At 39.8% G+C, this 17,717-nt stretch overlaps 1 protein-coding gene across 5 annotated transcripts in view; it reads right to left on the bottom strand.

Annotated features, from left to right (window-relative positions):
- Positions 1-5,258: 5,258 nt before the first annotated feature.
- Positions 5,259-17,717, bottom strand: part of LOC125458025 (polyamine-transporting ATPase 13A3-like) — a 139,583-nt gene continuing 127,124 nt past the window's right edge. For 4 of the 5 annotated variants that reach the window (XM_048542888.2, XM_048542884.2, XM_048542885.2 and 1 more), the window contains 2 exons: positions 11,361-11,447; positions 5,259-9,584 (listed from right to left, as the gene is read on the bottom strand). In XM_048542888.2, coding sequence (XP_048398845.1) covers positions 9,372-9,584; positions 11,361-11,447 — 300 coding nt within the window. In that variant the 3' untranslated portion in view covers positions 5,259-9,371. The remainder of the gene's footprint in view (positions 9,585-11,360; positions 11,448-17,717) is intronic. The other variant, XM_048542887.2, reaches the window with a different exon arrangement.

The raw sequence follows: 17,717 nt of genomic DNA on the forward strand, positions 1-17,717 counted from the left end.
GGCTTTGTCAGTCAAGGGAAGATGGGCAGGTCAAGGAGGTGGGAATGAGGCTGGTAGGTAGGAGGTGGGGCTGGGGGTTAGTCAGTGAGGTGGGAGGAGTGGATAGGTGAAGAAAAGATGGGCAGGTCAAGGAGGTGGGGCGAGCTGGGCTGGTTTTGGGATGAGGTCAGGCATGAGGAGATTTTGAAGCTTGAGGTCCACACCTGCCCCTACACCTACCCCCTCACTGCCATCCCAGGCCCCAAGAAAACCTTCCACATTAAACAGATGTTCACCTGTACATTTGCTAACGTGATATACTGTATCAGCTGTTCCCAATGTGGCCTCCTCTACGTCGGGGAAACCAAGCGGAGGCTTGGGGACTGCTTTGTGGAACACCTACGCTCGGTTCGTGACAAACAACTGCACCTTCCTGTCACAAACCACCTCAACTCCCCCTCCCACTTCTTGGACAATATGTCCATCCTGGGCCTCCTCCAGTGCCACAACGACGCCACCTGAAGGTTGCAGGAACAGCATCTCATATTTCACTTGGGAACCCTGCAGCCCAATGGTATCAATGTGGGCTTCACAAGCTTCAAAATCGCTCCACCCCTGACTCATCCCAAAACCAGCCCAGGTCGTCCCCACCTCCTTGGCCTGTCCATCCCTTTTCCCACCAATCCACTCCTCCCACCTCACTGACCAACCCCCAACCCCACCTCCTACCTACCAGCCTCATCACTGCCTCCTTGACTGACCTGTCTTCCATTGACTGACCAACCCACATCCTAACTCCCCATTTACACTCACATTTACTGGTTCCATCCCCACCTCCTTGACCTGTCTGTCTCCTCTCCATCCATCTCCTCCTTTATTCACCTTCCATCCACTGCATCCCACCACCATTTATTTCAGAGTCCCCTTCCCCTCCCCCATTTCTGAGGAAGGGTCTAGACCTGAAACGTCAGCTTTCCTGCTCCTCTGATGCTGCTGACCTGCTGTGTTATCTCAGATTCTCCAGCATCAGCAGTTCCTACTAGTTCCCACTATCTCTGAAGATAAATGGATTTTTTTTCTGGTTGGTGATCACTGGCTAATGGTGTGCCTCAGGGACCAGTGTTGGTACTGTAATTGTTCATAATTTGTGGTTGGCTGGCTCACCGAGCTGGTTCACTGTCATTCCACAGATGTTTCATTACCCTGCTGGGTAACATGATCATTGCAGCCTCCGATGAAGCACCGTTGTGTTTTCCTGCCTGGTTTTTAAACTCTGGAGTCCTTTGAACTGGGTTACCTCACTTCCAGTTTTCCATTGCAGTGGAGTGTATATGGGGTCAGGTTCTTATATATGATTTTGGTTCTGTCTATTGTGGGAAGTGCGTCTTTGATTCGGGTGAGCAGTTGCCGTAGGGTTGATATGGGTTTGTGTGCCACACACAAGATTCCCTACTGAGTCTGTGACAAACACTACATCGGGCAAACTGGAAGGAAACTAACAAGGGTACACAGACGTCCATTGGCTACAAAAAGACATGACCAATTCTCACTCATCTGTATCCACATGGATGAGGAGATCCACCAATTCAACCGGGACAACTCCAAGATCCTGGGACAAGCAAAGCAGAGACAGGCACGGGAGTCCCTAGAAGCCTGGTACTCCATGAAGGAAGCCATCAACAAACACAGAGAACTTGACTCCAAGAGAACTTGAGGCCTCACCTGGAGTACTGTTTACAGTTTCCTTCCTAGAGGAAGGATCTACCGGCACTGGAGGAAGTGGAGGGGGTTCTTACAAACACATGATAATAGCAGCAATCCTGTAATTATTACTTTCAAGGTACAACTTTTAATTTACTTCCGAGCCTCCTGAAACCTCCTTTTAGGACGTGATTCTCCTTTCTGCCTAATTCATTAGGTAGCAATGTGAACCACGATCTCTGGCTATTCACCACTCCCCAGGACAATATCCTGCCACTCCTGTGACATCCTTTGCCTTGACCGCAAGGAAGCAACATATCATCCCAGAGTCACATTATTGCGTGCAGTTCTGGTCGCCCCATTACAGGAAGGCTGTGGAAGCATTGGAAAAGATGCAGAGGAGATTTACCAGGATGTTGCCTGGTCTGGAGCGCAGGCCCTATGAAGAAAGTCTGAGGGGCTTGGGTCTGTTTTCATTGGAGAGAAGGAGGCTAAGAGGGGATTGAATAGAGACATACAAGATGATCAGAGGATTAGATAGGGTGGACAGTGAGAGTCTTTTTCCGAGGATGATGACTTCACTTTTACGAGGGGGCATAGCTACAATTTGAGGGGTGATAGATTTAAGACAGATGTCAGAGGCAGGTTCTTTACTCAGAGTGCTAAGGGCATGGAACGCCCTGCCTGCCAATGTAGTTAACTCAGCCACATTAGGGGCATTTAAACAGTCCTTGGATAAGCATATGGATAATGATGGGATCGTGTAGGGGGAGGGGCTTAGATTAGTTCATAGGTCGGCGCAACATTGAGGGCCGAAGGGCCTGTTCTGCGCTGTACTGTTCTACGTTCTACATCTACGGTGACAGTAACTCCATTTTGCTAACCAGGGATCCACTATCACTATCATTCTTCCATTGTTCTTCATCATCTGTGTGCAGCTGAGGTGCCTGTAGCACCATGGATTTAGACTTAGATGCTCGGTCACAGTCCTGTGAAGAATCATTGCCTTGATCTGGATCTAAAGTAGAAATTCCTTTGTGGGTGGCAGATAGTAAGAGAAGATATTAGCATTTATCAAAATGACCAAGAAATTGACAAAGTGAAGGTAGAATAAGAGCAAACAGGTTAGGTATAAAATGCTTGACAGATGTGTAGAAAAGAGATCAGTAAAGGGACCTCTGAAGATGAGAAATTACAATGGGAAAATGAAGGAATTATAGATATTATGTTATAAATAAATAAGATAAAGGACACAAAACAATCTAGAAATACCAACCTGTCTAGTTCAAGAAATTGTTTCACCATCACTTTTCCAAGGACAACAAATACTAGGTTTGCTAGTGGCATTTACATGAATAAAATAAGTTATAAATTTATTTCTAACTAGACCTTTTAGTACTTCTAGATATTTTTGTGTCTTTTATCTAAGCAAACATGACCTCTTAAATAACTCCAGCATGGGATATTTAAATAATGATTTTACATGAAGAAATCCATACTGGCTGGCTTTGTAATCCATATTTGGTTGTGATACATATAATTCAATCTAATAATTATTGTTTTATTATAGTAAGGGGCTCAGTTTTCAGCCATGGAGCTTAATGTGACTGAATAATGATTCTTGATTCACCAATCTTTGCGCACATGGAGCAGGATTTCCCAGCAGGTGGGCAAGTTGTTGCCATTTTGAATGATTGGCGACAAGCATGTCCCAGTCACTACTGAGCACCTTGCCGTGCTTCAAGGAGAATTTCAGAATACCCCAACGCATTTTTTGTCCTCTCTGGAACACTGAAAACAGGATCTGGCCAGTGAGATGCTTTTTGGCTGTTGAAATTGTATCTAGTCCTTCAACATTGATGGTGAAGGAGTTTTGTCTGAATATATGTGGAGCTGGGTTCAACGTCAACACTCTTTAACACTGAACTATGCTACATAGGAGATATAATTTTTATACTAAAGGGCGGCATGGTGGCTCAGTGGTTAGCACTGCAGCCTCACTGTGTCCAATTTTGGGCACCACACCTCAGCAAGGACATACTAGCCCTGGAGTATGTCCAGCGGAGATTCACATGGATGATCCCTGGAATGGTAGGTTTAACGTATGACGAACGGCTAAGGATCCTGGGATTGTACTCATTAGAGTTTAGAAGGTTGAGGAGAGATCTAATAGAAACTTACAAGATAATGTATGGTTTAGAAGGGGTCGACACTAGGAAGTTGTTTCCGTTAGGCGGGGAGACTAGGACCCATGGGCACAGCCTTAAAATTAGAGGGGGCAAATTTAAAACTGAATAAAGACAACATTTCTTCAGCCAGAGAGTGGTGGGCTTGTGGAATTCATTGCCGCAGAGTGCAGTGGAGGCCGGGACGTTGGATGCCTTCAAGGTAGAGATCAACAAATTCTTGATCTCACAAGGAATCAAGGGCTACGGGGAGAGTGCAGGGAAGTGGAGTTGAAATGCCCATCAGCCATGATTTAAATGGTGGAGTGGGCTTGATGGGCCAAATGGCCTTACTTCCACTCCTATGTCTTATGGTCTTGTGGTCCCACTGCACCAGGGACCCGGGTTCAATTTCAACCTCAGGCGACTGTCTGTGTGGAGTTTGCACATTCGCCTCATGTCTGCGTGGGATTCCTCCAGGCACTCTGGTTTCCTCCCACTGTCCAAAGATGTGCAGTCTAGGTGGATCAGCCATGCTAATTTGCCTGTAGTGTTCAGGGGTATGTGGGTTATAAGGAGATGGGTCTGGGTGGGATGCTTCAAGGGGTGGTGTGGATTTGTTGGGCCAAAGGTCCTGTTTCCACACTGTAGGGAATCTAATCTAATCTTGTGTGTCATAGATACACAGTCCAAATTTCAGTGCAGTAGAGGAAATGTGATAATGTCAGCTATGCTGTACATTAGGACTTGTGTTGATTTTTGCTGTCAAACAATCACTGCTGGAACGTGTAGAAGGTTGAGCTGACACACATGATCCAATGCCGAATCATCTTGTCAATGACAGCCGCAGGGAGGTGACTGCCAAGATAAAGAAACTATCCAACATATTCAAAAATCTCTTTCTCAACACCGTGGGAGACAGATTATTTGGCTGAGATAACAAGGTGCAGAGCTGGATGAACACAGCAGGCCAAGCAGCATCAGAGGAGATTATGGGTAAGTTAATATATTATGCTTTGTCCTGGCAAAATTCAAGGACGGAGTTTCTTGCATGCAGAATTGAAGATTTTGAGAATGGCATGTAAATATGATGCTGATGAACAGGGTTACAACTTTGCAGTTATCTGCAAACTGGAGGTCATCTAAATCTATCGTGGGGTATAGCTTTGGCACAGAAGTTAAAGAGTTTTCCATTTGTAGTCTATTGCTGTTAAACACATACAAAATTAAGATGAATGAATTGTCTTGTGCAGAATTTAATTACGTTTCCTCCCCAATTCGGAAAGAAAAATTAACTTTAAGTTACAGTCACAGATTTGTAAAATGTTTATTCTTTTGAAATAAATTATGAGAAGAATTTACAAGATTGGGTCATGATCAGAATAGTGTTACATGACTTAAGAGCATGCCATAATAAAATTGAACAAATGTTAAGAATTTACATAAAGGAAATTTACTACCAAATACATACATCACAATTAAGAGCTATGAAAATCAAAATAAATAGAATAAATTACAGGTGGAAAATGTCATCTTATATACAAAATTTTGTAAAAAATTATGTCATTTCGAGAAAGAAAGCAAATTTGGGAACGTAGAATGTTTTATTTGGTTAAATATTTTCATGCATTATTTGTATTTTAGAACTTCCAGCATGGCATAGATTTGAAGGCATTAAAATAATTAGATTTCCAAAAAACATCCTGCAAATGATACATTCTAAAATAAAAATTTCCCTGAGGAATAAGGTTTAAATATGTCAAATTACAAAAACATATATTTTTACTTAAAAGTAAATGATATTTTGTTTTTGTAAAATGTTTCCTAAATCAGTATGTTATTGGGTCTCTTTGCTTCCATTATCACCTAAATAAACAAAGTAGTTTCAATGGTTAATTGCCAGCATAGCTAATTCTCTTATTCAAATATATATTTATCTAAAAAATACAGCATTCCAAAGTTTTAACATAAAACAAAAAGCAAATGATTGAACAGATTCATCAGGATGAAATAGATAGGCATGCAGAGTTAACTCATTCTAAAAATCTTGAAATCACTTCAAACTTTAAAATATACCGCTTAACTAACTGCTTACTTTTTTTAAATGTTCTTGCAGCAGAGAAAAGATTAAAAAAATGGAAATTAAACAGTAAATAGATTTCTATTTTAAGTCAGTACACGAAAAAAGATTAAAATATATATTCTATGTAAAGATATCCAGTTTTATGACAATTAGTTTCAAATGACCAAGAACAGAAAGTTTGACATTTATGAACTTGTCTCAAAATCACAGAAATAATTTCACTTTCTAGAAACACTTACTAAATGTGGAGTGTTGCAACTTAAACAAAATTTTATACTAAGTCTGAGAACACAGATAAACAAATTGGTTACAAAAGTATGTTTTAAGAAATGTCTTCAAGACAAAAAGGAGGTAGCAAGGTAGACAGGTTGAAGGAAGGTACAGCAGACCCTACAGCCTTAGTAGTGTACCAAATTAGCAGGCTTATGTTTATTCTACTGATGGGAAATCACTCTGGACTGACTGTGAGCCAATCTCCTGTAGAAGTGAATGGAACCATTCAGGACACAACTGCTCATAACTTAGAAAAAAAATGAAAATGGTTGTTCGGATCTATCAGGATCTGGCCAATTTCTATTACAGGTACACATATTTGAAGCTGAGGAGCTATTTTGCATAAAATAATTCTCTCACAGAATTCCCTCACTTCCATTTAAATTGGATCAGAATCTTTGATAAGACAAATAATAAAATGTATCTTCTTGAAATTAAAATGAATTTACTAGTAAAAATGAACCTTATCAAGTCAAAATGTGAAGACATAGATAAGCAAGTGAATATTGTACAACGTAAGTACAAAGGACACACAATCATATAGAATTGATTCCTCAGCTGACAATGAGTTAATACAAGATACAAGTTCATGAAAAGTGAACACAGCACTTGCTTCTTTGAAGAACTTTACAGCAAATTCTGTTGAAAATCTCAAGATAAGCTCAAATGAAAACTGACATTCAAAAACAAGTGTTGAAATTGTAGATGGAGGTAAGAATTAATATATGAATCCGTATTTTTTCAATTTTTTGTGGTTCATCAATTACTAACAGTAGTGACACATAAAACAGCTGAAACTACACATCTAGCTTGAATCTATTGAGCATAAATAATTTAAAATTTTAAAAATTAATAAAAGGCTAATGATAGGATAAGTTGCATAAATTCCTAAAACAACTTTGAAATGCATGCATATGAGATTAACCAGACAAAAGACTGTAGAATGCCCCTGTTTTTGACAACCAATCTGAACAGAATTATATTATCAATCCTAATGTTGCAATTCATTTTAGCAGTGACCAGTCTTGGGCTTGGTCCAACAGAAGTTGGGTTGGTTAATAATAGATATTCTTGATCTTGTCACAGTAATGAATGGTTGTCCACCTGAAATCTATAAACCTAAAATCATTCTATGTGGAACAGATCTGAAAAAGTGCCATTTCAATTTCTTGAACGAAAGAGAAATCAAATGTTATTTTGGTTCTTGTTGAAAATTGTTTAAAATTTCCTCCATTGTCCATTGTTGTACTTCTTATCGTATTTACATATATGCAAACTGTTCAAATAACTTCCTTAATTCCAGTGCTGCTAGTTGCAACAATCTTAAACACTGAATCTATAAAGTGTACTCAAGTCTTCAGAGCCAAATTGATGGGATAATTTAAAAGTGACACTGCAAGTGCAAATTGATATGCCTATCACATGTCATAATAAACATCAAAATAGAACAAGTGTTCATTAGTCAAAGAACTCTCACTATTTACCGTTACAAAGAGCTGAGAATTGAAGGAAGTACAACCAACACAATTTTACTTTGCACATAGTCGAATTTCACAACTTGGAAATCGATTATTTGATGGGTATTTATACTCAATTAGCCTCTTCCCACTCTAATCTCTTCTTAATACCCTTCCCTCTGTGTCATTTTATCACCAGTAGCTCATTAGTGAATCCAATCATCCTTAGTCTCTAACAATGCTGCCTGTTTCAAACACATGCACCTTTAATGCATTATCTTAACAAAAAACGAACACAACACCAAAATAAGAATGTGACCAAAAACCTGATCATAAAGGTGGAAGAAAGAGATTGGAAGGCTTAAGGAGATAATTACAGAGAATACAGCTTGGATAGCAGAAGGCACTGTTGGCAGTGGTGGAAAGAATGATGCAGTGAAATTTGTGGTAAAGGAATAGACTTTCAGCAGAATCAAAGACATAATCATCCCACTCACTGGAAGAATGAGTCCCACATTTTCACAATTCACTGTGAGAAGGAATTTCTACTAAATTCTATACTTGATCTGTCAATAGCTAATGTCTATTTGGATTCACCACACATATTTTTCAATTTGACTCTATCAAATCTCTTCAGAATTTTAAAAGCCTCTATTAGGTAACCTCCTAGACTTTTTTCCAAATAGAATATGCCTTAACTTTCTACTGACAGTCACATTATCTCAACTCCGGTAACATATTTTTAAAACGCCTATTCTGCACTTACATCCAAACATCTACATCGTTTGGATGCATCTCTCTGATGGCAGGATTATAACTCAAATAAACTATTCTGAGGAAGTAGGTATAATGCCCACTCATTTGCTCCTAACACAAGAGTTTCATTCACAAGAGCACGTACTGAGAAATTACATCTATCCCTTACTTAACTCTCAAGCCATTAAAGTTCATGCATTAAATGCTGTGGACTCCTTGCAAGTGAGCCTCTATATTACACTACATGATTGACATTACTGCAGTGACCTTTCAAATCTACATAATTGTAAAACTGCAGTAGAGCACTGTTGATTTTAGTTTGGACTCAATTAGGAAAACCAGTAAGAAAATTTGGCTTTGTGTTGCAACTAATTTTAATGAAGTTTATCTATTTGGTAAAGGAAAAGAAAATCTGATGGCCACTGTGATACATTTAAGTCCCCAATAAAAATTGTTTTTTCTTATTTGATCTTTACAATCTGGAGAACTTGAACTAGTGTTCAGAGACTGGTCAGCTGAGCTGTACACATGCAGTTCACCACAAATAAGAAGCATTTCATTCCTTCAAACAGCTGTGCAACCTTGTTTGTTTGTTACAATTAGTATTAAAATGTACTCAAATATACATTACTTTTTGGTTGGAATACAACATTAATGAAAATAATTCATATATGAAAATTGACCAATAGTTGCACAAAATATTCATCCATATTTAAAACAATAGAACTTTAAGTTTATTGTTTGGAATATGTTAAAATTGCTTCATCTCTGCCTCAAATTTAGTTTTGAAAACTTGCTTCTGTATAACCTGAAAGTCTCTACATGTCTCCAAAAGGTAGAATTAATTGCAAAATTACAAACTCTTCAAACACAATTTATATAATCTTGGCTAATCACTTTGCCTTTTCTCATTATTGTTATATCCCACCATGAAATCAACTGTATTGTTGACTTGAATCAGGGTATTTTTTGTTCATCTACAGTAATTATTTGGCATGCATTGTTCCTGTGGGGTTTTGTTTTGGCTTCTGTGATTGTTTTGGGCTTTGGAGGCCAATCAGGATCCAGCAATAATTCCTGGGCTACATGCTTATACTTGGCCTTTGGTCTTCGTTTATCAGAGCAGAAGATAAACGATAAGCACCTCTTGCCTTTCCGATCAAGGACCTCCTTTGAAATGCAAAATAAAATGCTAATATCAAGATACTTATTTAATTAAAGCATTAAAAAATACAATACAATGCTTACAGTATGGTAGCAATCTAAGGCTTATACTGATTTTCATTTTAATTATCTCCATAGCACGATTAGCCATACCACAAATTCCAATATTTCTAAAGCTTTGTTCTGCCGTAAGTTCTATTTACCAAAAAAAAATTACCCAAGTTGAGTTACAAAAAAAAAATCCATAAGGGGTTTATTTATCTGGCTTACCTGTCCTCAACGCAATGGGTATCTTTATGAGGACTGCGCCTCGAACAAACTCTTCAAATACAATTTATATAATCTTGGCTAACGACAGAATGTTAGCCAAGTTGTTGGCCAAAGTGATCTTTTTAATGTTTAGACTGAAAGATAATAAATATACCAGAGCAAAAGGTTCTAGTTGTTTTCCACTCATATTGTTTCTGCTCCAACATCTAACAATACAATATTGTAATTAAGGACACTTGGTGAGCTGAATTGACTACTCTGTCGTTTGCTCAATTTCACATGTTCATTTCAATTTTGCAACGGATAGGACTTCAATTTTTTTTTTACTCACTCATGGGATGTGGACATCGCTAGCCAACCTGCATTTATTACCCATCCCTAGTTACCCTTAAGGGGGTAGCGATGCTGAGCTGCCTTCTTGAACCGCTGCAATCCATATGCTGTAGATTGTCCCACGTTCCCTTATGGATAGAATTCCAGGACTGAGGAAGGGTCAGTGAATCTATGTTGGCTCTGCTTTATCTCCACAGATGTCACCAGACCCGTTAAGTTTCTCCAGCAATTTCTGTTTTTGTTTCAGATTTCCAGCATCAGCAGTTCTTTGGTTTTTTTCAATCACATTGTTTATGCTTATTTTGCAAGGAACTGAAAGGATTAGCCACAATAGTATTCGCATGCAGGTCACAGGTATCATATTTTCTTCCCTAGGGTGTGAGTCTCAAGCAACCATCTTTGGTTATTTTCAAATGAATGGGGGAATCCTGGCATAAAGCTGATAGATCCAGTTGGAGTCAATCATCATTAAACCATGTGCAGTGGTACTCTACACTGAAGAATTCAAGGCTATTCTGACCATATATGGGTATTTTTGTTAAAATTTAATTGTCTATATCGTTTTCTTTAAAACACTTACATCATCTCAAGCATAGATTTATTCTGAATTACAAAATAAGCTTATTTTTCTGACATGTATACACAGACTGTATAAAGTAGTTGCAAATGTCATCGCACAATGACCGAATTGATAGTAGTATTCACATCCCATGAACAAGGAGACAGTAAATGCCAAAATTTAAGTGGCAAAGAAGTTACAATTATTCTACCATTGTAAAACTCAACTCATGACACTAGATTGTTGAAATTGATTTTAGATCAGAGATGTTTAACAGTAACAGTAGAAATGTAAAGATTTTTAAAAAGTACAAAATGCAAATACTGCTTTGAAATGCACATGAAGCGCATCCCAGCTGTCTCAACATTTTACCTGTGAAGTGAAGCTTAGTCATTGTGTTAGCTTTTCATGAAAAAAAAGTCCTCCAAGTATGGTTAAACTGGTTAATGCTTCCTAATAGCAATTTGATGAGGGGATCTTCTAGCAATGCAACTTAGACAACGAATAGCAGGAGTAGGGTGAAAAGCAGAGAAACAAACCATGTTTTTTCTTTGCTGGTAAAGTAATTTGGAGTTACGTACTGAACTGCAGGAAAATAACAGAAGAATGTAAAATCCAACCTGTTTGTAAATGGCTGTGAAATGATTAAGTTCGAGTCCCTGTTTCTTGGACACAAGTTTCCATAGGATCAAGTCAAGTAGAATGGTCTGTGAGATATTGCATAGGTGGGAAGAATAAAGACTAAATAAAAAAATAATTTACGCATGCAAATGATCAATTTCTAACATTCAATTAATTGCAACAGTGTAAAACATTAAGCAAACGCTGGCAGTGATTGCTAAAGATTCAAGGGGCCAGATTTTAGCTACTAAGGCAGGTAACTGAACTCAGGATGCACAGCACATTACAGGGTGTGTGTGTGTGTGTGTGTGTGTGTGTGTGTGTGTGTGTGTGTGTGTGTGTGTGTGTGTGTGTGTGTGCGCTGAAGTAAGTTGATTAGAAGACTCACAAATGGTTCTTTGGGATTTGTTCCAACTGTCAGGCATTCTAAGATCATACTGTTTCTCACACTTCTATATGATACCTCATCCAGCAAATGTACCATCACACCTTCCATGCCATATTCACGCCAATGCAAGTCCCCATCAAACTTCAATAAATCCCTATACAGCATCCACATGGGCAGACCTCAGGAGAATGCGAAGAAGAAAAAAATAACCTTTTAACAACCTACTATGCTCTCCCTCCTACACACCCAGACTCAGAAAAAAATCCCACTCATAAAACCCATTCAGAAGTTTTAAAGATCGAGTGGTTAATCTCTAATAAAACCAAACTTCTTTTCAGACCCAACAAAGGTATTTAATCCTTTTATAGACTCTTTAAATTCTCAAATCAAATTGTAAACTCAACAACCTGCTAATATAACTAGTTTTGTTCTAAAACTCAGCCAATCATTCATAATTACACAACAAACTCATTGGGAAATGTCAATAAAGAGGTCGAGTGAAATTACATGACCGGAAGCTACTTTTTCCAACTTACAGTGTCAATCAAAACTGTGCAACAGAACTTATTTACTGCTCCAGCTTGCTTTTCTTAAGTTTAAAAAGGGGGGCATTTAAAAACTTCAGATCATTGGTAAGCACACCAAGCTTTGGGATTTCCTCCAATGTGAATCATGCCTTCCCCCTTTTACCCCACAGGAAAAAAATGAGATATTTTATAAACTGGGATGGCATTTCCACTTCTGCCTTCTGTCTACAATTCTAAAGGTTCCTGGAGTTTCACTGACTCTGCTAAAATCTGGCCCAAAGTGTACACATCAATTTAGAGTTAATAAATATTTAGAAAAAACAAAAATGATTTTAACCATTGATATGACAATGTCTAATTATAATGTTCTAAAAATACTGCAACTAAAAAACAATAACATAAATAACCAAGGTAACAGTGAATGATATTTTGGGATAACTGCAGAATATTTAAAAAGAAACACTGTAAGGAATAAGAAACATATCCTAATTTTAAGAACTATTTAGCTCAAAACGAGGAATTAAACCACAGAAGGTGCATTCTTCGAAACAACTAGCTTCATCACTGCCAGAGAAAACAGTTGTTGCATGGACTCAGGGCCATTCACCGAAGTACGCTTGCTTAATCAACTGTACTATGATTCAAGTTATAGGGAAGGATTGCTCATCTCCCAGGGAGCTCCATTTACTATACTAGAGACCAGTACATCATAATCATGACATCCAATAAGGAGCTATCTAACCATAAAAAGCACTCTACCCAATGAACATGTAGCAATACTAGCAACAACTTAGTTGATTAGAAAATGTTTAAAATAGTCAATGCATCTGCTTTAGGTTCATGCAATACATGTGGCAGAGCAACAGAGACGAATGAATGGATGTTGACTATAAGAGATTATACTTATACTATAAAGACTATAATTTAACAACCCTCTGTTACCTGATTGAGTTTTTAGATGAAGAAAGTCAAACATGCTGGTTTCTTAGAACCAAACACAGAATGACATGGGGGGGACTGCTGTTATGGGAAGAAAATGTATTCATCGGGATTGGGAGCTGCTGGGAAGGTGGGCAACTGTATTTGTAAGAGATTGATATGGTACAGCATGGATGGGAATGTTGTAATGCAGGGGATGAAGTTCATCTATGGTCAGGAACACTCTGGCTCCAGAGAAAGCATGTATGGCCATATCCGCCACGGTCACTTCATATGTCAGGGGCTGGGAGGGGAAAAGATGGGCAGATGAAGGCTAACGTAGATTGTTGTGTGGGAACCTGGAGATGTATGAAGCCTATGGCGTTCTCAGAAAGGGCTATCGCAACCTGGGAACGAGGGGCCTGCAATACTCACTAATGTGAAGTCATTTAAAGGGGGAAAATAATTACTCACAGAACCATGCACTGTACAGGACAGAGAACAGAAGAGTCCCTAATGCTTAGGCTCCACTGAAGTATTACACCCCTCTAAGATATCACTGACTATCTCATTCATACCAACACTTTTGGACACAAAGGACAAGTGAAAATAAGATATCACTGACTATCTCATTCATACCAACACTTTTGGACACAAAGGACAAGCGAAAATACAAGAAAGTTTCAGAACAAGGAGCAGTGGTGTAAACAGAACCCAAAGCCCTATATATGCCTTGACCATCTTACTTCCATGTGCTGCAGCAGCCTTTCAACACAGACATCAAGCCATGGAACATCCTGAATTAACATGAAGTTAAGCGTCATGCTGGCACAGTCGTATTCAGAATTATACAGAGTATTATACAGACAGATGTATTACAAAGGCAATCAAATTTAAACAAATATGATACCTCATATACTGTATAGCATCATCTAAGCCACAGAAGTGACCTCAATCGGTTTTCTCAACCCAGCACATTTCCCTGCAACCGCAGGAGGTACTACACCTGCCCCTACATCTCACCCTCACTTCCATCCCAGGCCCCACGAAACCTTCCACATTAAATGGATGTTCACCTGCACATCCGCTAATGGGGCATATTGCATCCACTGTTCCCAATGTGGCCTCCTCTACGTCGGGGTAACCAAGCAGAGGCTTGGAGACCGCTTGTGAAACACCTATACTAGATTTGTGACAAACAACAACACCTCCCAGTCATGTGCCACTTCAACTCCCTCTCCCACTCCTTGGACACATGTCCATCCTGGGCCTGCTCCAGTGATACAAGGGTGCCACCCAAAGGGTGGAGGAACAGCGCCTCATATTCTGCTTGGGAACCCTGAAGCCCAACTGTCTCAACGTGGACTTTACAAGCTTCAAAATCTCCCCACCCCAGACCTCATCCCAAGACCAGCTCCTCTCGGCCCTGCCTCCTCATTTAATGCCTTTTCTCCTATCTCTCCGCTCCTCCCACCTTACTGATCAACCCCCACCCCCACTTCCTACCTGCTAGCCTCACCCCCATCTCCTTGGCCTGTCCATCTTCCCTCCCACCTACCCACCCCTCCCCCCTTACAGAACAACCCCATCCCAACTCCCTACCTGCACTTACCTGTACTGGCTTCATTCCTGCCTCCTTGACCTGTCTGTCTTCTGTCCACCTATCTGCTCCTCTACTGACATACTATCATTGCCACTCCATCTCGCAATTCATTTTAGTGCCCCCTTCCCCTCTCCCACTTCTGAAGAAGGGTCCAGACCCGAAATGCCAACTTTCCTGCTCCTCTGATGCTGCCTGGCCTGCTGTGTTCATCCAGCCCCACACGTTGACAATTCAGTATTGTCCCATATACGGTAGCTTGGGTGGAGGGAGTCTGTTCAGAAGTGGATTCTTTTGGTCTTGAATCTTTGGCCTCGAGCATTTGTTCTGGGCACCCCAGATATGCTGAGAGACTTGTAGCCAGATGTATCTGGATCCTCTGCAGCTGAAAGTGAAGGTGGAGGGCCTTGCCACCTCTGGAGCGTCCTAAGCACAGACGTCTGAGGGGCTGGGTGCCTTTTGGCATCATCCTGTCTTTTTAAGAGTAAGGATCACTTGGACTGCTCACCAGGTTCCCTGTCCACTTATCACTATGCCTTTGGTCTTGAGGATCAACAGATAGGGTGATGCAGTGTTGCTGAATGTTCCTCTCCAGGAGACCCTGAGTTTGCCGGACCTGCCTCTCTACAGCATCTACTAACCTATCAATATAGGCAGTCGCATGCTTGGGGCAAGTGCATCTTCATAGTGTAGCTGCCCACCTGCAGCTTCTAAGGATTGAGGGCCACAGCCTGCCAATTACTTTTTTGCCATTCTTGTTCCTCCCTACACATGTGGGCAAAATCCCTGGCTGCCAACAGCACTTCTTTAACCTGCTGCAGGCCTGGTGGCATGGACTTCTGAAGTATGGAAATTTTTTTCATCTTCATTTTCCCACTCATAATATTTGTGTCAAACCATCTGTCTTTTGTCTTATTTATTCGTTAATGAATGTATACGTACTTAGGATTTAAAGTGGAAGACTTCAGGGTTGAAGGGTATTAGTGACTTTTTTTTGCCATTAGTTAAAGAATAAGTTCATTTACAAAGAAATGGAGTAATCTTTCTGTTAATAATGAAACTTGGTTGAACTGCCTTGGTCATGAATGGCAGTCAATCAGACAAACTGATCATCTTGATGGTTTAATTGGGTATTTGCACATTTACGATGATTGATGGAATAGTGGGGCTTACAGTTCCCAGTGGATATATAACAAAAGTTTGAGGGCTAAGGGTCCAGGACCAGTAATTGAGGACAATAACAGATTACATGAGAAGTAAAAGTAATTGGTAAAGAATAAAAAGGTCAGACATCAGATTAAAATAAAATTGCAAGGTAAAGTATGACCAGATCATAGGCTGTTCTCTCACTAGGGAGAGACAACTGGTGGTGGTTTAACCAGAGGGTCACCATGCTTCAGAGAAGGGGAGAAGATGAGAAGCAGGGTCCTTCACAGAAACCTCATCCAATGTTAGAAGTGAAATCAGACAGCATTAGATGCAGCTACAAACCATCCTCAGTTGGAAGAATTATCTCTGATGGATTTATAGGAATTAACATAAACCAGATAGAACTGGCAAATAGGTTAGAGGTGGAATTGCCTGCCAGAACCAAGAAAGCAGAGGTAACTGAAATATTGGCAAAGTATCTGGGATTGGTGGAAAAAACAAAAGGGACTAAGGACACTGATTAGTGAGTTACTTGCTTTTCTGAGAATTCAAAGACTGTCAAAATTGCTTGAAATGAAACAGAAACTGGAACTTTAAAGTCTTGAGTTTGAGAAAAAAGGGGAAGAAAATGAATGAGTGTTTCCAAGCGAGGAATGGGTGCAAGAAAGAGATCTTAAGGGGTAGAGTCACAGAGGAAAGTAAAAAGGGCAAATGAGGAGAGAGAGATAAGGAAAACACAATTAAAATAAGAAAGGGAAAGAGAGACTTCAGATGGCAAAGGAGGCTTTGATGAGGAAAATCCTTGTCACAATGTAACGTCCAATAGGGAAATGTTTAAATTTGTACCAGTCCACTGAAATTTGACGGTCAGAGAGTTGTACAACATGGAAACAGACCCTTGAGTCCAAGTTGTCCATGCGAACCAGATACCCTAAATTAATATAGTCCCATTTGCCAGCATTTCATCCATATCCCGCTATGCCCTTTCTATTCACGTAACGATCTAGATGCCTTTTAAATGTTGTAATTGTATCAGCCTCCACCACTTCCCCTGGCAGCTCATTCAATATACATACACCCTCTGCATGAAAAAGTTGCCCCTTAGATATCTTCAATCTTTGCCGTCTCACATTAAAGCTTTGCCTTCTAGTTTTGAACTTCCCTACCCTGGGAAAAAGACCATTGCTATTCACCCTACCCTCATGATAAGGTCAACCCTCAGCCTCCAATGCTCCAGGGAAAATAAGCCCAGCCTATACAGCCTCTCCCTATAGGTCATACCCTCCAGCCTGTTAATACCCTTGTAAATCTTTTATAAATCCTTTTAAGTTTAAGAATATCCTTCTTGTAACAGGGACAACAGAACTGAAAGCAGTATTCCAAAAGTGGCCCAACAAATGTCCTGAATAGCCGTAATATGACATCCAACTCCTATACTCAATGCCCCGACTAATAAAGGCATGTGTACCAAATGCTTTCATTACTTACTCTGTCTACCTGCAACTCCACCTTCAAGAAATGACAAATCTGCACCCCCCTGGTGTCTTTGTTTGGCAACACTCCCCAGTGTACGAGTCCTGCCCTAATTTGCCTTACCAAAATGCAACACCTCACATTTATCTAAATTAAACTCCATCTGCCATTCATAAGTCATCTGATCAAGATCCTATTGTGCTCTGAGATGACCTTCTTCACTGTCCACTACACCACCAATGTTGCTATCAGTTAGAAATTTATTAACCATTCCTCCAATAGATACATCAAAATCACTTAT

The sequence above is a fragment of the Stegostoma tigrinum genome, chromosome 14 (assembly GCF_030684315.1).
Source record: "Stegostoma tigrinum isolate sSteTig4 chromosome 14, sSteTig4.hap1, whole genome shotgun sequence".
NCBI classification, from domain to species: Eukaryota; Metazoa; Chordata; class Chondrichthyes; order Orectolobiformes; family Stegostomatidae; genus Stegostoma; species Stegostoma tigrinum.